General features: G+C 38.5%; 1 protein-coding gene across 15 annotated transcripts in view; it reads right to left on the reverse strand.

Moving 5' to 3' along the window:
• Nucleotides 1–20394, reverse strand: part of RALGAPA1 (Ral GTPase activating protein catalytic subunit alpha 1) — a 132032-nt gene extending 111638 nt beyond the window's left edge. For all 15 annotated transcript variants that reach the window (XM_023927881.2, XM_086894106.1, XM_086894107.1 and 12 more), the window contains exons 1-8: nt 19976–20394; nt 8872–8982; nt 8299–8348; nt 6820–6877; nt 6159–6202; nt 5101–5278; nt 3406–3521; nt 1326–1464 (exon numbers count right to left, since the gene is read on the reverse strand). In XM_023927881.2, coding sequence (XP_023783649.1) covers nt 1326–1464; nt 3406–3521; nt 5101–5278; nt 6159–6202; nt 6820–6877; nt 8299–8348; nt 8872–8982; nt 19976–20081 — 802 coding nt within the window. In that variant the 5' untranslated portion in view covers nt 20082–20394. The remainder of the gene's footprint in view (nt 1–1325; nt 1465–3405; nt 3522–5100; nt 5279–6158; nt 6203–6819; nt 6878–8298; nt 8349–8871; nt 8983–19975) is intronic.
• Nucleotides 20395–21122: the final 728 nt, after the last annotated feature.

Genomic DNA, 21122 nt, shown 5'->3' on the forward strand with positions numbered 1-21122 from the left:
ATAAAATGCTCTTGGCACAAAAGCCTAACTTTGCCCTATCAGAAATGTGAGCAAGCACCATATAATCCGAACACTGTGATTCTGTACAGATAAAACCAACACCCCCAAAGAACAGCACACTAACACCTTTTATTTCAGCAGCAGTAGTTTCTCTTCAGAGCACAACTCTAAGATCAACAATACAGGTCACATTAAAGAAAGGTTTTACAAGAAGATTTGATTTATCTCATTCAGGTTAACAGATCAAGATTGACTCTAATGAAAGGCTCAGAGGCTTCCACAAACAAAGAAAATTAAAACCATAAACAGGAATCTTAACATGTTCTTCCATGACAAACACCTTTGGAGAATGCCCTTCATGGACAACAAAGCTAAAAACTGCTTTGCTATACTGTCTTGTTAGAGAGCATAATTATCTGTCTCAAACATTGTTGAGGCCACTGAAGAGAGGAATTTGTTACAAGAAGGTGCTAATTCCAGACCTGACAGAGGCAAGATCTGGTTAGCACATCCTGGGTAACACACTGTGACAGACCATGTGACAAGAAGCACCTGCTTATATGCATATCACTGGTCAAAAAAGCATCACCCCAAGTATAAAGGCAGTACCTTTGTCCAGGTAGGACCGAGGGGGAGGTTAACAAAGCTTAGGAAGAATGATGTATTACTGATCGTGGATACAAAGAATGCAGAATTTAGGGGCCATAAGAACATTTGGCAGAAGGAAGAAACTATTAAAACCATCTCAAGAATTCTGCTAAAATCAGTTCCAGCTGGGTAAAAGGTAATTGCACAGGGAGATCTATGACCACTGACTCATCAACCTAAGAAACCCACCATCTCAAGAGTAGAGAACAGCTGAACACGCAGTCTAATTAGCTTAAGATTCATCTGACCAACAGAAGATGGAATACTAATTAATAAGAGAACTAAATTACTTGTAGCCAATAAGCAATAATCCCTTTGTTTCTAAAATGTATGAATACTGAAAAGATTTGATTGTCAGCAGCAGACCTTGTGGATCCAGCACCCTTTTCAGCACAGAACTTAGTAACAGATGAACAAACCAGGACCCACACGCCACCACCAAGCCCAGGCTGAAGAAGGCCCAACAAGACACTACTGGATTCTGTCAGTGCTCTCTCCTTTTCCCTCTCTCTGTCTCCTTCCCCATGCAGTCAATGTTACAAAATAAAGTCAGTACTGTTGAACCAGCATTTGATCTCACTCTCACCTTAATTTAGGCAAAGGCATCTCTCACTAATCAGATATAACATCACTATTAGATAAAATGTAATGATTTTATCAGCTGTGTTAACACTTACCAAGTATAGGGTTATACAAGCTGGTCTCCTTACAGATGTTTGGGAAAATAGAAGGTAAGTAGTATTTCTTAAAATTCGAGAATAAAAATGAAAATCCCTTTTCCTGGTTTTCCTTGTTCTTCCATTCTAAACTCTTAACCTTAAAACAAGAATTTGGACAAAGTAAATATCTACAAGTAGAAGAAACAGGTAACTGATGAAATGTCCTCTTTTTAAGTTATTTCTTTGAAACAAAATCATATATGTTTTAATAAACACTTTTAGAAAGATGACACAAAAACTAGCTGAGAAATGTCAATGAAACAAAGACTGTTTTCTTCCAAAATATTGCTTCAAAATGAACTTCAACATATAAAATACTGAAACCAACAGAAATATATTTGCTTTTGCAGTCATCTTAGCAAGTCAGGGAGCATGCCCAAATTGACTGTTTTTATATTTCAAAGTGTTTTATAAAAAAACAATAATTACCTATGCCATTCCAAATATTTCTTTGACAACTACTTTTATGACATTTTGACTAACAAGTGTCCATATAGACATTATAATAGGTACTTGGATTCATTTGTGCAATTGACAACATGAAGCAAACAAATTTTTCCACCACAGCAGCAGATACAACTTTGAAGTTGAGTTACACAAATTTACTTCCATGGATAGTGAGTGCTAAGCATTCCCCTTTGTAAAATGTTTTTCTACACAGTAAGTAGTACCAAACATGGCAAATTCTCCTCAAGAAATACAACATGCAATTTCCATCTTTGTTCCCAAGAATCCATCTGCCTGCAGAGCTAGGTAATCTGCCAGGTCTATCATTAACATAAAGGAAGACTCCCCTCTCTTTGTTTTGTTCCTTTCCCCTCTACTTCTCCATTTCTTACTCAAAGGCCACAGTTCTATTATGATCCATTTTCAGGGCAATGGGTGTGTAGAGTGGAATATATATGCATATATTTCACCCCCCAATATAACTCAATGGATTAGCTGATACATATAATTTAGTGACTCAAAGTCCTTTAGCAGAACTTAATATCAAAGAGCCTTGCAATTATCAGTGGCCTCTAAAGAGACTTTAGCGAACACTTCAGCACTCACATAGCAAATAAACTCTATGACACCTGTCTCAATAATGTATCTGAATTTAAATATAATACTACCATTTTATTACAGAAAAGGCAGTTGTCTTCAAAAAATATAAGGGCTATTTTTCTTCCAAGTAAATAGGCAGCATTAAGCTTAATCTACAGATAACAAATATGAAGACCTCTATTCAAAGTGTGAGATGCTGGAAGCAATAAATTGAGGCTGGAAATTATTCCAGCATGGCAAGTTCACAGAGAAAGATGGATAAAGGGAAGCCATGAAATGTTTAACATAAATCATATTTGTACACTGTCCATCTTCTCTAGTAAAACCTGTGTAAGTGTGAAGAAAACTTATAGGTACCCAACTGGATTCTGTGGGATAAGTCTGACCCAGAAGGCAGTACCCAGCAACACCTACCATGTCATGCAGCACATGACAGCACAGTAGGCTCAGAAGCAGCATGTGCTAATTAGCCAGCAAATCAATTACATAACATGTAACAGCTGAGCCACAGTTTTTGACAGAAGCTGTTGCTATGCCCCATACTGGCTCAGATCACGGATCTGTCAAACTTCAAAGGGAAGAACACTGTGTGTGCATGAGTTGCACACCATGGACTAAATACTCATTCAACTCTTCATTTTCTGCACACAGCTGATCCACTGGTTGAAGACAACAGGACAGGGAAGGGGACATATGAAAATGAGAAGGGAGCTGAAATCAGCATTGTCAGAAGTGACTGACAAGTCTTGTTTTGTCTCCATGCCACAATCTGATGGAAGATCCTGTGATAACAGATTAGGAATCTTCACACAGAAGACAAGGGAACATTCTTCTAGAACAATTTGCTTTTTACAAAAAAGTGACTAGCAAGGAGGGATTCTTTAAAACATTTTTATATGAATTTGCAGTGCTACAAGTAAAAAACTTACTATAAAGGACAAAGAGGTGTTAATTGTTTCATACTTGTTTGCTTTTAAACTGTAGAACATACCTGAATTACCATGTATTTCAAAAGTGCTTCTAAAAAATAGCTTGTTAAATCTTCTTGTCCTTTATCTCCTGATTGCGGAGGAACAAGTGGAGTGATTTCTTCTATAGTCACTTGAGCTATTTAAAGAAAAACAGAAGTACATCTAACATTTAGATCGTTTCTTCTCATGCGTAAACATCTACGAAGTTATGAAAGTAGAAATACTTGCACAGGAGCAAGCAGAGACAGTTACAGGTAAAACAGTCCACTTGTAAATTAGTGAAAATCAGGAAATTTTAACTTATAAACCACCATGGAACTAATTTCTTATAAAAAGCACAGCAGAGAGTAAGTAGGTTTTCTCTATGCACTTTTGGAATCTACCTGCCAAACTCCATTTTTTAAAATTTCTTTTGGAATTTATGCAAAAAGTAGTATAACACTTATGGTACACAAATGTCAAATGTTTATTTATATCTTTCACCATTTTCCCATCTAGCAGTTGCTCAGTTACATTTCCTTTAAGTTTTACTATCTGTATCCTTCTTTGCCTCAACAGTGAAGCTAGCAGAGTCATTTTTTTCTCCTTTTCCTGTAGTTAGATGTTCACATGTCAATCTTTGCACTCTGAATTTCTCAAGACAATTCCAAAACAAGGGCTTAACTAGGTAGCAAAATTTTACTTGCAGAACTATCCTGCCAAGAAATCTGTCTGCTGTGTTTCAGCAAATTTAATTACTAGTCATGGGGACACTGCTTTCCTCTATAAGCAATAAAATACTCAAATACTAAGACAAGATGGAAAGAAGGCAAAGCACACTCAGGGGAAAAAAGTGTTCATTTTTATTCCCATTTATGTGAATGCACAGTTTGCACTTACATTCAAAGACATCATCCAATTGCAAATATAATAATAAATGAGCTTCAAATCCCACTATCAAGAATAAATTGAGTTGGGAGGCACTTACTAGAGCATACAAAAGAAAAACTGTCCTAAGAACTGTCTTAAGAGAAAAAAATCATCCTCACTATTAATTAGGGCCAAGATAATGACCTTAATATTAAAAAAATAAAACAAAAACAAAACCATAAAACAAACCCACAATAAACCAGAAATATAAACTTAATCTCAGAATGCTCAAGCTTTTCCACTCATGCAAACCTTTAAGACCTCAAGTTTTGCAATTTACAAGGTCTGATTCTTTTTGAAGATTCCCAGTTGCAAGAATACCACAGCTTTAACTGCCCGGTCACACACAGACATATTTGCCCTTACACACTGGCCCAACAACCACTCATTCTCCTGAAGACCACACCAGAAGGAGCTTTGCACAGCCTGCTCCCTGGAGTATGAACATAGTCAGTGCAAGTGTTTGACACAAGCCAAATTCACCTGTGCAAGTTCGCAGTAGGTGCAGGATCCTCTTGCAATTTTTAAGAATTACATACAATTGGTCAGTTTATTTTCACCACTATGCATTAAGCTACAATAACCTACTTGGGGAGAAAAACCCTAACAACCACAAAAAACAACTCATTCTGAAAAACAACAAAAAAACCAGAAAGTGCTACAGAAAGACCTGACAAACTGCTAAGTAACTCATCTCAGTTACTCCATTATCTCCCTGCATTAGTATGTCAGTTACTTCATCTTGCCTTGTCTGTGACAAGATTTGAATTATGTCAAGAATTGAGTAATATTACTAAATTACTTACTTTCTTGGACATTAAGGGGAGGGTTAATGAGATTATCTAGTGTTCGGGGACCATATTCAGATTGTGGTGATGAAAATCCAGGAATCAAGCAAGAAAACATCCATAATTGTTCTTTACTACAGTTATTTTGAAGTGCTTGCAGCCACAAAAGAAAGAGACGCACACCCTCTCGACGTATCTTAAAGGAAAAAAAACACGGAATAAGTTATCTGGTGCCAGAACAAACAAAAGTATTTCCATTTATCCTGGAGGGAGAAGAAGGATAAAAAAAACTGAGGACAGACGTGAGCCCCAGCAATCAACAGAGCCAAACTAACACATCTGCTGCTCCTGATGAAATGCAAGGGCAAGCCTGCCACCTTCACTGCTGTCTGCCTCAAAGAATTTCTTACAGGGGCTTCTCTGAAAGAAAAGGAAGAAAACCAACACGTCTAATCATGTGCTCCACTACAGCACTGCAAGATACCACATGCATTTTCCAGAAAATACAAAGACTGAAATAACATTTCTAAATATGTTCATTAATTATAACAACAGAGTGAGACAGCTTTCTGTATCAGAAGGGCCAATTCTACCTTCTTCCATTTCTCCTTCAAAAAGGTAATAGAATCCTAGAGCACTCCCTTCCTGGCTCTCATACTGGAGAATTTCAGTACCAGAGAAGCCTGCAGGTGGTTTACAGAGTGCTGCACCCTTTTTGTCCCAACAGTTCAAATTACTGTACCCACCAGCAGGTCTCCCTGGCATAGATAATCTTCCACTTCCAAAGTAGCCCGAGTCCCAAAAGCAGCTTCCTTGCCCTAACAATGAACAGTTAATGCTTACTACTCTGTTAATGCAAAATCCTTTAAACCACTGGCTACACTATATAAACATATTACTACTGTGAGTGGTTTTACTGAGATAAAGCTGATGATTTGGAGTCATTCTTTCATGACACACATCATGTTTCATTTTTCCATCTCATTCCTGGGTTTTTTCTGTAAAAATTTGCCCTTTTGTTCTTAATTGTACTTTTATGTATTGTAGACAAAAGTGCATGCAACTTTTTGCAATACCTTTAATGAATTTCCAGTGTGAAGAAGCTTCTTTAAAATCAACCCTAAAAACAAAGGAGAAAAAAATATAGAAAGAACAAAAGCAAAGAAATCAAGTAAAATGTCAGAGTTCTCGGTCAGACTTGATAGCCACTTTTAAACAAGTCCTTGGCAATCTCCAGTTTAATCTTGGTGACCTTGATACCTTCAAGCAACTGATTCAATGCCAGAAGGAAAAAATAAAATCAAATATCACCTTTCATAGCCTCTTCATACAATAACTTTCCCCAAGGACTTTTGAGAAGTGTACATTAAAAGTAAATCATTCTCAAGTCATCACAATGCATAAAATCAGCATTCTCTATTTACAAGTACTTCATGCTATTTTGAAATGTATTACTAAGATAAAGAAAATAAGGAAAAAATAATTAAAACTTGAAACTTTTCACCTGTCCTTGTTCTTTCTCAGCCACTCTTCTATTTCATATTCCCAGATTTAAATCTATATAGAAGAGTATTCATTACATTGGTGGGGTTTTTTGTTAATTCTCCAGACAATAACCCCTGTTAAGCAACTTAAAGTTTAAGGAAATGAGTAGCATACTAGCCACTAATTGATAGCTACTATAAAAAGTAAAATGAAAGGAAGACTGAGAGGAAGAGGGAGAGAAAATCAACTTACCAATACTATGAAACTGCCACCTCTGATGAATCCTTTCAGGAAGGAGCTGTAAAATTTTCTAAAAAAAACCAGAACCCAAGGGTGTAGGTTGCAGATAATCGCTCTTGAAAGACCAAACAGCCATTTCACAAAGGCCACAGATCAGAAGCTAAAGCATCAAATTAGAAAACTCCCACAATGCTTTCCTTGGAAGCATTACTGTCCTTTCAAGATGTCCCCATTCCTAAGGCTAAGAAGCCCAAAGACTCTGACAGACTGTCTGTAAGTCCTTACTGGAGACTTCAGATGTCACTGCAGGTCATCTGGCTCCACTACCTATCTGATGGACACTGCTGATTACAGCACAGGGAATGGAATGGGATGAGTGTCTATCTCACTTGCTCTGGTTCACAACAGATTACAGTAAGTAATTCCACTTTTCTAATGGCTTCAGCTAGGATGCTCAGCTGTCAACTTGCCTCTGTGGCACAAGCAAACATTTGCTTTGGCCTTCTCAACCGAGGAGTAATAAGCTACAGCAAGACAGTGAAGACAAGACCTCTACAAATAGAATTATCATCTCCAGAAACAAGAAACAGAACAAAGCTAGCAATTCAAAATCTATCACATAAGACTTGCAAGACTTACACTGGAGGCATTTGCAACTTGCAAATGACCTGATTTTTCCTGGGTGTGGCCCTCCAGCACACTGTGCAACTGCTTCCAAAGCACAAATCTCCTAATAATCCTATGTGCAGGAACTAGTGAATGAAAGAACCAGCATTCTTTCACATTCACCAGCATACCTCACTAATAAATAAATAAATAAATAAAAATTGAATTTGTATTCAATCATGTGATAAGCATCAGTCAGCTTTTAGTCTTGCATATTTTTAAGAAACACAATCCCTGTTCTATAATTAGAAGCCTCCATCAAAAAGGAAAGACAAAAACTTGTCATTCTAAGCTATTTCTAAACTATAGTGTCTGCTGAGAAATGTTCTGATTTGACAAAATTATTTCATTGGTGTCTAATTCATCTTAATTAAGTCAAGATATGCTTTTGGAAAGAATATTGTGAAATGCAATTTTCAAATAATGAATTTTTTAAAAATAATTTTTAAAATAATTTTTTTTAGGGATCTATAAAAAATTTACTGCAGTAGCAATCTATTATGAAAAAAATCAGAGATAACATGCAATCAAAAGGTCAAAAATATCATGATTAAACTGACATCACCTTTCTATGAATTTCAGTGTGCAGAACACATTATGAGGAAATACCACTACCAAAGATCACCAATCAGCTATCTAGAGACAGAAAACATCTTTTTCTACTTTAAAAATCTTGTAAAACTGCAAGTTAAGTTTTTATTTTTCACACAAAGCACATAAATGCAGCTCCATGCAAAAGTAAAATGGAATGCAGTTAAATGCAAAGTGTCTTTACAGATGACTGTAGAATAGGACTTAAAGCAAAAAAAATTCAAAATACCTTACCTCAAAAATAAAAAGAATAGAATCTAATTCTTCTCTCTGAGACTTGTGACCTAGTTGCAAAAATAAAGAGTTAAAATAGTTAAATAGTTAAAGATAAATAGAAGATGCACTTTCATTATCAAAACAAAGACCCTTAAATGTGTAAAATGAAATCCTGCATATAAACAACCATAATTTTGAACTGCTTCTGCAAATAAAAATTATATGCCACAAACACAAATTGATAGCAGCTAAAATTTGCATCACCTCCTGTTATGGCATGTACAAGTGGGAGAGATTAAGTTGCACAATATCTTGTTAAAGAATAAGTCTGCAGAACACAAAGTATAACACCTTAAGAATCTTCACTTTGCAAAAGGGCAAACACAGTCATCAGAGAATAAACATTTTGCTCACCTCCACTGCATGCACATCTCATTGCTCTGCCTTTATTTGCAAAGTTAGCTGTTAGACCTATTTCTGTGCAACTAATGTCATTTGTGACCACTCAGAGCTTTATTTATAGCACCCTGCTTTATTTCAAAACAAAGACTCAAGCACCAAGATAAAAAGAGTTCTATCTGAAATACTGACCTTTTTGTTTAAGGCCCACTTCAATAGTCACAAAGTTTTCAAAGAACACATAGTATATATGTGAAAAATGTAGGTCGAAAAACTGTTTGAGATCAATTGATTCTGCATTCTCTGAAAAACAGAACAGAACATTGTTTATAGCTCTTTCAAATATCCAGCAGTAAGAACTGAAGATATTAAGAAGAAAAACCATTGTTTTTTAAATGTATTACTAAATAAGTAAAGAAACTATTGAAGTTTTAATTCTTTACACTGAAGCTAATTAAATTCAGTATGGCATGCCATAAGTACCTAGTGAATTTTAAAACAGGAAGCAGCATCTTCTTGTATACCCATTGTTTGCATGACAATAAAGCAAACAAATACCAGCCATGAGCCCAAATTCCATCAGGACTAGCACTGTACAGATGAATCTTTCAATTGTTAATTTACTAGAAATAAAGCTAGTGACACTGCCCAAACTCTACAACAGAAAGACCATCACAATCTCCAACTGTAATTACTAAGCACAACTAAACTTACTGAAGAAAGTGGAAGGATGTTAAGTGAGGAACACATCTGGCTCTGTAGACAAACAAGCTGTGAGGATGCAAACAGCAGCATTGGATTCCCACTGTTGCCTCCTTATCCCCTCCAAGTTCCAAGATTTACTTTACTTTCTAGTCTGGTTCAGTCCCTCATATTCCTTTGATTGTGTAGTCTAGGGAAATCAGAAGATGGGATCTCAGGGATACCCTGAGGCAGAAATATCACTAAGTATGGGGGAATGTGCTTTTTTGTATCCCAGGAAGGTTTCCAGACTCTCTTCCCACAACTCTCTAGATGGTTTTCTGCAAATTCCCAATAAAGAAATACACAGTGATTTATCTAGACTAATTTTAACATGATCATTTTAAACAACCAAGCCTTAGTACACGGTGTCTAGACACTCCCTGTCCTGTTATTCAGCTACACAAGACTTGAGAAACTAGGTGGACAAAACAATACCATGGAAGCACAGAGGAACAGGAAGACAGCATTTTATATGGCAAAACTCTCCTCTTTCAGAATACTGATGTGAAACAAACAAAGGCAAAACATGAAGAAAGGTGAGGCAAACAATACCTTTATACCCTTTCACCAGCTTCATACACTGAAACACCCTCTTCCTCTGTAGATATATCTTCTAAAAAGCTCCTTCTAATTCTGTATTGGACCACGGAGTTTTTAACCCTTTTTAGAGTTACATCAATCTTTATCATCTCACATGACTGGACATACAAATGGTAGAATAAAAAGTCAGGAACAATGAACTAAAAGGATGGGCAAAAGCATGGCTTATTTTCAGTTATGTTTTCTTATATAGTTCTAGAGGACTATTAACTCAATTTTAACACAGATTTTGCTATAAAAGTTTCCAACACAGATTTAATTTTTGCTGTATCACAGCATTCTGCCAACATCTTGCATAATGAGTGTAGTAGAGCCAGGGTACTCTTGGAGCAGATAGTGCAGTATCAGCAGCCAAGATCGACTCTTAAGCAAGGCAGCTTAGCTGGAATAAACAGTGGTCCAGAGCAGCAAGCATGTGCCTGACCCATCTACAGGCTTATCAAACCCCAGGGTTTGTACAAACTGCCACACCACCTACAGATCAGCAGCTGAACTGCTATGGCTTAGAGATGCAAATGTTAAAGGACAACAAAAACCAGTTCCACCTCACCAAGCTGAATGATGATTCTCAATTGATCAGGGAAATGCACACAAAATGGGGCTATGATTAGAGCATAACCAAAACAATTACAACCACTTCCACTTGCGGGCAGAGCCCTAAGGGACTAGAAAATACTGGAAGAAAAATCAAGAGTTTGAGATGGAAGGATTACAGAACAAAAAAAGAAAGCAAGGAAAGGCGACTGAAGATATCTTATAGTCCATATAAGGAATTGCATGTATAGGAAATTGCATGTAGAAAGCAGTGGAATGGTTCACTCAATGCAAAGGTGCAGAAAATACTAGTTCCAAATACTAAAGGGATAGGAAGCAGTTAAACAGGGTCTCTTCCAATTAAAACACAGGAATGCTGCATTTTTGCAGGCATGTTAAATGCTTCATTTCCTGAAATAGGCCCTCACTCTTTCCCTCATTCATAGGGTCAACTCTGAAGCAGACCAAAAGAAAAAAACCCAAAAGCCTAAATCAAATGTATTCTTTTAAACACTCAATCTTAATACAACAATCAGTAATTTTTGGAGACGCTATTCCTAAATTCTTTAGGCAACAAACTGAAAGCTTGTCTAGCTGAACAGTGACTATCATTTTACCACATAATTGCATATGTACAACTGCTACTGTGGTAAGACATTCTGCCTTTGGGAGGCGGGGGGTGAGGTGGAATTTCAGAAGTTTGTCCTTTTTTTTGTTTTGTTTTGTATTTATGTAAGAATAATGTGTCAATCTCCTCAAAAAATGCTTGAAGGAGCAGTGGTAGACCTGTATTATTACCACTAGCATCCAATTAACAATAAAAGCATACCTTCAAAATACAGTTATAACTTGCAAGAGTAGGAGAAGAGTAAAAAATTCCTTGACTTTTCAATTTCTATAGCAAATGCATTTCACTCTGATTCGTTTCTAAGATCACACTTGATAGCAAAATCAACAGCAAGTTTTTAAAATTGAAACCAGTTAACAACAACTGTATTAGGCGATAAATACCATTGCTTCAGATGGAAGAAAATATAACATTTTATTTAATGAGAATTTTAGTCTTTTGTTACATGAAAATAATATTTTTTTAAAAAATCCACTAACTCTTTTTGTTGATGCTGAAAACCAGCTTTCCTTCTAAGGGAGGGAAAACAGTTGTTCATCTTTCAGGCTTACCACTTACAGCAAAAGAGAACATCTGCTCATCATCAGAGGACACCTATTCAGTAAGCTGCTGGTACAAAAATTTTGAAACTGGCATTGGTCAAGAAGTTTAAAATTCATTATGAATACCTTGACATGAATTATGGCAAGAAGGAGAAGGGCAAAAAATAGCAGATATGGCATGGAGATAATAATGTAGGCCTTAAGAGGGCTTGACCTGGCCACCTGTACACATCATTCCATATCACAGCTACCTCTATACTGAACAAAATCCACACTACTAATGCAGGGAAAGAATATTGCTCTCTTTGATTACTGTACCACTAAAACTTCAGTTATATGCTGCTGTTATAGCTTCCTTCCTTAATTAAGGATTTGAGATTTTTTCTAATATCTCTAAAATATTCAGTTTACCTGAATACAATTATGGTTGTCATCAGCTAAAGAAACAGCTCCTCAATTCTCATGTCATAACCATTTTCTCCAACATCAGCTCACTGTCTCTTCTCTATGCTCTCTAAAAGTATCATGCAAATTGCATAGAGGTAAAAGTCATTTCTTCTACAAACAGCACATCCTTTTCAGACAGCCTTGAACTGGGAATTTCCATGAACTTGCTCCTCTGGTTTGGCTACTTAATTATTTTCTGTCTTTCTAAGAAAAGGGACATAGCCTTTTTTTGTGTGAAGTGGGATTCCACAGAAACAGGTTTTCCTCTACAACTTCCAGTGCACTACTATTTTTTATTTTAAACAAAAGAACTTTATATTCTTCTACCACAGATCATGTAACTAACATAAACTAATGTACTTCTTGTGTTCTTGCTTCTATCTCCAGACTGGGAGCAGGCAAAGACTCAGAAATAGATCTGGCACCATATTAAGTAGTTGGAAAAGTCCCTGAGAATGTGAAAGGAAAAACTAGGATACTCCTATATTTCACAGGGATGTAAAAACTAAAGTTTCTACTGTAAAAAGCATAGTTGCAGTACACTAAAATCTAGATTTTCAGTACACTAAAATCCAGATTTTCAGTATTTTTTGAAAGCTGTTTGTCAAGAAAATGCAGTTTTCTACTTTGCAACAGCAAGAAACATGGCTCTTTGCTGTTTTTTCCTTAATAATTTTCTGTAATTTAAAAACTGGTACAAATCTGATCTCCATATTAAGTCTGTGCTCAAGGGCGCTATTTCTTGTTAAAAAAAACCAAACAAAACAAAATCTGCTTTGGCGGGGTTTGTTTTAAGTTCAATATTTTAATTGTTTTGCTTTCAAGTTCTGTCCTGTGCAGAAAAGTACTAGCTTACTTGCTTTACAATATTTTATTTTCATGCAGTATGGTGTCTCTGTGCTTAAATGTAATTTTCTCCTTAAAACAAAACAAACCCTGCCAAAACATATTTTAGACATATATTTTAACTCTTCTGAAGAGAACTTTCAACAGTTCACACTGCATTGCAGAAATTTAAAAAAATAATCTGTACCCTTACAGATTAAATTGTGGTTAATTTTATGCTCTATTTTAAGGGTTTTAGAATGTAATATTATGCTTATATGTAAAATTGTCACAGCATTTAGTATAATGAAAACATTATCCTGTCTTATTTCAAGACTTAATGGCTTTTAAGTCACTTTCCCTTGCCCTTACCAAAACCCAAACTGACAACTGCAGCAAACAATGACCTGGAAGCCAGCCAGAATTCTGGATCTATTTCTGTAAAGCAGAGGCCTGCTATGGACTGACAAGATCAGTATCAATCCCTGTAACAAACTGGTGCCACTAGAAAGCAAAGGTTTCCATGTCCTCAATGGATAATCAACCCTATTAATTCTTAATTCTCCATGATGAAAAATTTAAGAGTTTCTTTACAGCAACACAGTAGAGAGATTTGGTTACATAGGGACTGGGTCAAATAGAAAAGCATGTAACTGAGAAAGGTTTAGCGGGAAACCTCGGAAGGAACTGGGGGCTCTGGCATAGTTTACGGACTGTCAAAGTGAAAGAGCCCTGATAACAGACCATAGATCCAAATCTATTCAACAAATGCTTCACATTACCCTTTACTGTTTCAGATCTAACCAACAGCTATTTAGCAAAAGCTTTTTTTTTTTAAAAAAAAGGTCATTTTGTCAAAGAAAATATTCTTGAAAGTTTTGGTACTGAAAAAGGAATATAACATAGAGAAATCTTCTAATGCACTTCTATTTTGCGTCAGACAAGTCTGAACGCCTGATCACAATATTTCAGATACAAATAAAAAAAAGAAAAATCACAAATGAATAAGCAGGTTAACAGAACCAATGAACATCATCTGCATACAGACTGGTAAAACACCAGTGCCCTACAGGAATGAGAAGCAGCTGTCAGCTTTCCAAGCTAATTCTCTAATGGTGCTTGCAGACTGAGAGTTACACTAGTAAACTCTTAAGAAATACTTCCACAACAATTCACATGTGTTCCAGAACTTAAGCTTTTATTTAAGCAACTTCAAACACTTCCATAGTACTGTGCTTATTTTCATGAGTTGTCAAAGCTAAACCCACACAGACCTTTCCTCTGCAACAAGTGATCAGAGCCTCCCTTTTGTCTGCCTTGGGGCTTTGATCTGGCTCCAGCCCTCAGCCTTGCAATTCAACAGCCCTGGCCACAACTGAACTCTGCAAGTCGAGTGTAACATTAGCCAAAATACTAAAGCAGAGTAAATCTTCCCCCTCTGCTCCTGACCAAAACATAACTCGTTCAGGGTTAAGTCAAGAATGACAGAACATGAAGCCAAATTTCTTACACTGCATGCAATCCACATCCAGATCCCTTATATGAGCAGTGACACGTCCTCAGACAGACTAACCAGAAAAGAAAAGATCTACAACTCTTGCCAAAAATAATAAATCTTTGCACATCCACTGAAACTCCAGGCAGCTACTTTTGCTGTAGCTTCTCGTTTGCTGTCTTTAACAATGATAAAACATTTTTCATTTATGACTGATGTTGATGATGTTGATGCAACACCAATGAATGCCATCCAGCTGAAGCATTAGGGCTAACTGCCAGTGAAATGGATTTCTTAAATTAAAATCCCTTTAAACGAATGCAATCTCTGTTTAAGTATATTGTTTAATATTAAACAATACATCAGAATGGATGTCAATGCAGTCCATTTCATTCTGTCCAATGTAACTTGATTTTTCCCTTTCAAAGACTATTTACATGAGATGTCCAGCACTAACCATCCACGAAAAAAACCAAAACAAAATAATAACAAACACCCTACACCTTAGATACGCTGTTTTCTTGCATTTTACAAGTATTCTCTCCACAGTTCCAGAGATAAAAGCAGTATAGTTTTAGATATCAGATGCAAACAAAATAATTAATGAGAAACAATATATTTCCTTTTTTCTTTACTCTAGATTAACAGATTATAGGCCTGTAACTTCTATTCCACGAAAGTAAAAAAGGAAGGAAAAAAACGCCAACCCAACAAAAAAAACAAGTATCTTAAAAACTCAGCCCTATAAGAAAATTTTAAACCAAGTAGATTCATTTGATTTACTTGCACAGAGTAGGATTTCACAGAAATCATTAAATATTTAGAGATTTCAGCTTTTCTAAAAAATACATAATTTCCAAATTCTAACTGAAACTTCAAATTCAACAGGTAGCACCAACATATTTAACATCAAAATGAAAAGTCAGTATTGCTAAAGTATGCCCTTATGAAGGATAACATACCTGGTTGTCTTAATTATTTATAGAATGCTCAAAGCACTGTTTTAGCAAAAGGACATATAAACCAAGATTTGGTGCTTGAAAGATTACTAGCACAAACTTTTATAAACTACCATTTTGTAGAATTTTAGCTTGATGTTGCAGTCTGATGAAAATGCATATATATAAGAATAATGCCATATTATTTCCGCTTTAATGATCCTGAAAATTACAATTAATGGCTAATTGACTGGGGACAGAGAGATGGATGGATGGATGGATGGATGGATGGATGGATGGATGGATGGATGGATGGATGTGTTTTTTTCTGGAAAATCATTGTACATGCAATACCTAACTCTGTAAGGTACACAATGTGCCACCCCTCCACCAGCTAGAGAAGCCTCAGTGATCACCCCTGCACCATTGCAGCTGGCAGCCTTCGTCCCAGCAAGGCCCTGCTGCTGCCACACAGATCCCAGGGGGATCCCATTCCACATTCCTGCTCAAGGTTCGGATGCTCCAACTACCGCAGGCACACACAGTAAACACAACTGTCACAGCATTTCCAGCAGACAGGAAGACAAGACAGCAGAGCAGTTTGCTAAAATATCACACATTGACCAAATGAGCACCAGGGAACTGTATGAGACTTTCAGGCACTTCCCAGAAGTGAGAGGAAAAAACCAAATGGAGCAGGGTGGGATAAACACTTCCCTATGGGAAGAAAGCAATAAATCTCAAAAGAATAAAATCTATGAAACCAGATAGTTACAATTGTTTCAAGACGTATACTGCAGCAACATAACAATGAAAAGAAGATTACCTCTGCTCACATACTGCTAAGTCCCAAGATAAGAGACTTCAATCTTTCCAATTTTTCTTAGCATTTCTTAGCAAGAATAATATTTCTTAATACTTAGAGGTCTCCTAAAGGCTTTAACTTCTACTAAAAAAACCTTATACCTGTGACATGAATAAATGTGTCATATATTGTATTTACTTTAATAAATAATTTAATCAATTATGAATTAGTCACCTGAATTTCACAGAATTTTCTCTGATTCCTGAATTACAAAAAGAAAGCTGAATGGAGGCAAGATCCGAGAACCAGAGACGGAACACTGGACTAAAGTGGTAAAGAGCAGTTATCTAACGAAGAGTTTTAGAAAAAGCAAAAAAAACCAGAAAAAACAAAACCCAAACCACAAGAAATGCATTTTCCCCCAGCTTGCCTATAAATGATCACTAGTCTAGAATTCAAGAGCTTCCCGAGATAAAAATCATTTATTGTAACTTCAAATTTGGTAAGCTTTAATAGATGTTATTTCCTAGCCTTTTTCATATATGTTTACATATTTTTCACCCTCTGTTCCTACACAAAGGAATTTTAAAGCTTTCAGTGCCACATTAAAGTTTTACTCTCATCTGAGTCATTCTCATACCTAAATCTTCCATACACTGTCAAAAGCAATGAGACTCCTAAAACTGCAATGGTATTTGGTATAATCACCGCTTTACAAAAGACACCAAATTTTCTATATATCCCTATGCAGACTAATTTGCATCTTTTACTAAATTTAACCTGAGATGCCGCCAATACCAGGATACTTTCCTGAAAGAATACATCACTGTATTCAAAGCTATCTCATAAAAGACATTTTAAAAATTCCATCTAATGTACACTACACCTAATTTGTTAAAAATAAAAGTCACAGGCCTTAGTGCTATCCATCCACTTAGCTTCATATTAGGTGCCTTAATATTTTTCAGTCTCTTCAGAACCTTACTAGAAGTAGCATTATACTAATTTAAATACTTTTAGACTATAAGGTGCCTGACTTACACCATTGCCTTGGAAGATGCAACTCTCAAGACTTCGAGCATAATTAAATTTTTTAGATTTCTCTTCAGCTAATAGACAGCCAGCAGTCCATAATTCACCTCCATTCATGACTATTCCATTATTTTGGTTTACTGGAGAACTGCTGCTTTGGATGCCTTGGTAAATTAGTGGGGAAATGAACTAATACTCCCTTTCCTCTCCTCAAATCTTAACCATGAAACCAAGGCCATACATGTTTATTGCTGCTGAACAAAAGACTAAAATGTACAGAAAAAAAAAAAAAAAGAACAGTGGTCCAATATGCCTTGCAGGCCTGCTGAAAGTATTTTAAATTAAAGAACAAGAGAAAATTCCCTCCTTCTCCTAGATGTGAAACTGCAAAAAATTCTCATCTGGATAGTCTTTTAGTCTCCAGTGTGCAGAGGCTAAGAGCAATCTTCAGGAAGATGCTGAACAGAGTTGACCTGAGATTTCCTGCCCTATCCCTTCAGATTGTCTGTTGGCAATAGCTGACATGGCTCCCCTGAACACATGGGAAATATGGCAATTATTATTCTGGGGGAATTGTCACTGAGAACAAAATGATGTGCAGTAGCTCACTGCTCAAGCTGTGGGATGGTGCCTGTATGTGAAGCCACCTCAGGAAGCAGTCTGTCTTATGTGGGCACCTTTATTTTTTAAAATCTGATTCTAAAGATTAGTCAAAGAAACAACTGCAGAAGCAAGGGCATAGAGTTTATGTTTTGGAAGTCACTTGAGGCAGCAGAGAAAGGATTAATGAGGCGATCACACCCGAAGACAGACTTCAAATAATCTGCTGTATACTTCCCATGCTCTACAGTGGGAATATGTAGGGAAATACCTTACTCTTCTACCCTAAAAAAAGACCTTGTTTTTGTACCTCATGCACCTAAGAATATCTGCATAATGACAAATTTTTGCTGCTGTATCCAAAACAGACAAGCCGAAGAGTACTGTTACACCTTTCCCTAATTACACAGTCACTCACACATTGTGTTCTCCCAAACTTGAAGAAAGGATATGTGGGAGCTATGCTTCAGAGCTGAGATATACACAATGGGAGGGGGAGAGGCATCATATGAAAACATCCCCAGCAAATTTAGTCTGTTCTACAGCCAATAAACAGAAACCTTAGATTAGATAAGAATGTCTGCTTGACATAGCTTACAGCTTACAACTTACAGAAGTCATCCAATTATTAAGAAAGCCAAAGAAAAAAAACACTGTCAATAAATTAAAAGCAACATAAATACAAAATCTAGAACAGATCAGATCAAAATCATTCAGAGTGTTTTGCAGACTAAAGCAAAACTAGAAATATTCAACACACTTTAGCCAGGAAATCTTAATTCAGGGAGGTACTTAGTTTCTTCAGAATGTCTTTTCCTCTTAAGTTGCAACTGAGTAAGTAGCTAAAAACCAACACAGAGCAAGCCACATCTGGCTCAGTACAGCTAGTTAGGAAGAGTGGTACATTCCGAGTGGGGCAAGGGGACACATCTGATTACAGAAGTCTCTTCTATAGCAACACAACTATTCTCCATTTCAAATCTAGATAATTACTATGTTGCAGAAAATAACGCATGAAGCAGCAGATGGTGCAACATGGGAACACCTGTTCCTTTAAAGACCAATACAAATAAAGGGAGCAATAGCCGTTTTCCTTTGGAAGGAAAGAATACAGCTTTGGAGGACAGGATACATAAATACCACCAGACTGTGGGCAGAACCCAAAATAATCCATTCAGCATTCTGTGCTAAACACGGAATGCAGTTGCCCTTGACCCAGCCCTGCTCACGTGTTGATAAAACTGTCAGAAGCAACACACGCATTTAGACGACTGAAGCACCCAAAAGACACTCCAGAGCACGCTTCTTTTTTCAAGGATAGCTTGATGACAATGACTTAGATTTTTATAAACACATGCAACTAACAGATATCTTGGAATGGTTAACTCTAGGTGCATTTTTGTTTCCCCTGTTTTTTATTTTTTTTTTTCCATTAGGCAATTATGCCGTATAAACACAATTTCTAATTCAGTGGTCAGGTTAACTGGCAGCTCACATGGAACTGCGGCAGCCCTTAAGGGCTTGTGCGTCCTCCTTTACCAACTGGCAAACCAAAAGTGTTTTAAATCTGGCTGTATAGGAGCTCATTCACATCTACGCTAGTGAGCACTTACTACTGTAGCTCTTACCTTGAGAACGTACACAAATATAAATTGTTACTGTAAGAAGGTACGGGAAATGGATTCAGGAGTTACAGGCACCATTTGACCTCGCCAGCCACTTCTATTCATGCGCAGCAACTTAGCAGTCTGTATTCTAGAGAATAATTCACATGGGAACAACACCACTTTTCGCCTCCTTCCACAGTTACCAACGCAATTCCACCTTCAGACGGAAACGTCCGTGTCTCAGTACAAAGGCGCCGAGCGAAGCATCCCGCGCCGCGCCCGCGGGGTCCCGCAGCCCCCGGCACATTGCTGCAGGCTGGCCCTGCCGGCCCCTCATGCCGGGCGGGGGTCCTCCCCGCTCGCCGGGTGGGTTGTCCCGCCGGGGCCGAGCCCCGCGTCCGCCTTCCGGCCCAGCACCCAGCAGGTCCCTCCAAATTCCCGGTCTTTCCCACACCGGGACCCGCTGACCCACTCCCTTCCCCCTTCCCGGCCGCCTCACCGATAAGGACGCGGAGGTGCTTGAGTCGGGTGAGTGGGTCCTTGCGGGTGTCCAGCACCTTCTGCGTGGATTTCCGCACGTCCCCGTGCGGCTTCTTGGAAAACATCCCGCCGGGCCCGGCCCCGGGCCCGGCCCCGGCGCCGAGCTCCAGAGGCGGACAGCGGCCTCCGGATCTGCCCGCTCTGGGGCCCCTACATAGCCAGAGGCGGCAGCGCCGCCTCCTCGTCCTCCTACTCCTGACTCCGACTGCGAAGTGGCGAGGGCGGAGGGGCGCGGCGCGGAGCCGACTCCCCGCGGGCCGGGGGGCCGGGCCGGGCTGGGCCTGGGCTCCCCCTGCTTCCTCCCTCGCTTTCCTCCCGCTGCTTCACGACAGCCGTCAGGCACGACCCCAGGCGTCCCCATGGCAACCGCGTCGTGACGTCACGGCGGCGCTGCCCCGCGCACCTCCGAGGCGCGGCGGGCGGGGCGCGCTGCCCGCGCCATCCGGAGCCCCGGCTGAGGGGGGAGAGCGGGCGCCGGAGAGGGACACTTGGGAGCCCGCTGCGGCATCCTCTGCGCAGTTCGGCAACAGTAACTGGTGTAGGAAACTGTACTTCTGCTGTTTCTAAGTAAAATGTAAAGTTATCCCATTACGCAGATGCTCTGTACACAGACGCTGCAGTGTAAGTAGGCGATCCTGTGAGCAACAAGGAAATAAAATCCAGGTGGGGACCGTATTCACCACGGCAGCGACTCCAAGCCTTTACTCAAGCCTCAGTTGTGCAACCAGCAATGATGTGTCTCAGAGTTCCTCTTTCCACACTGGTCCTCAGCGTGCTGCAACTCCTCACGCCGAACTCCTGCCCAAAGCTGCTGCTCCCTGATTTCACTGCCTACGCCTTCAGCTGCAGTGCTGGCATCATCAGAGACTCAACCATCAGGCACGTCTGGGTCCAGCACGAAGGTCTGAGGCATCCTCATTTCATCTGTGCTCTCTTAGGATGGCCATGTCTCTTCTACTGCTACAGCAAAGTCAAATGAGCTCAAGAGAACATGTTTGTCTCAGTCTCATGCACAACCTCACAGCGAGGCCCACAACAGCCAGGGAAATGGCTGAGGTGCCATATCAACTCTTGCTGAAGACTGAATTATTAACATTGAAAAAGTC

Source organism: Cyanistes caeruleus, chromosome 6, assembly GCF_971803275.1.
Source record: "Cyanistes caeruleus chromosome 6, bCyaCae1.hap1.1, whole genome shotgun sequence".
Lineage (NCBI taxonomy): Eukaryota > Metazoa > Chordata > Aves > Passeriformes > Paridae > Cyanistes > Cyanistes caeruleus.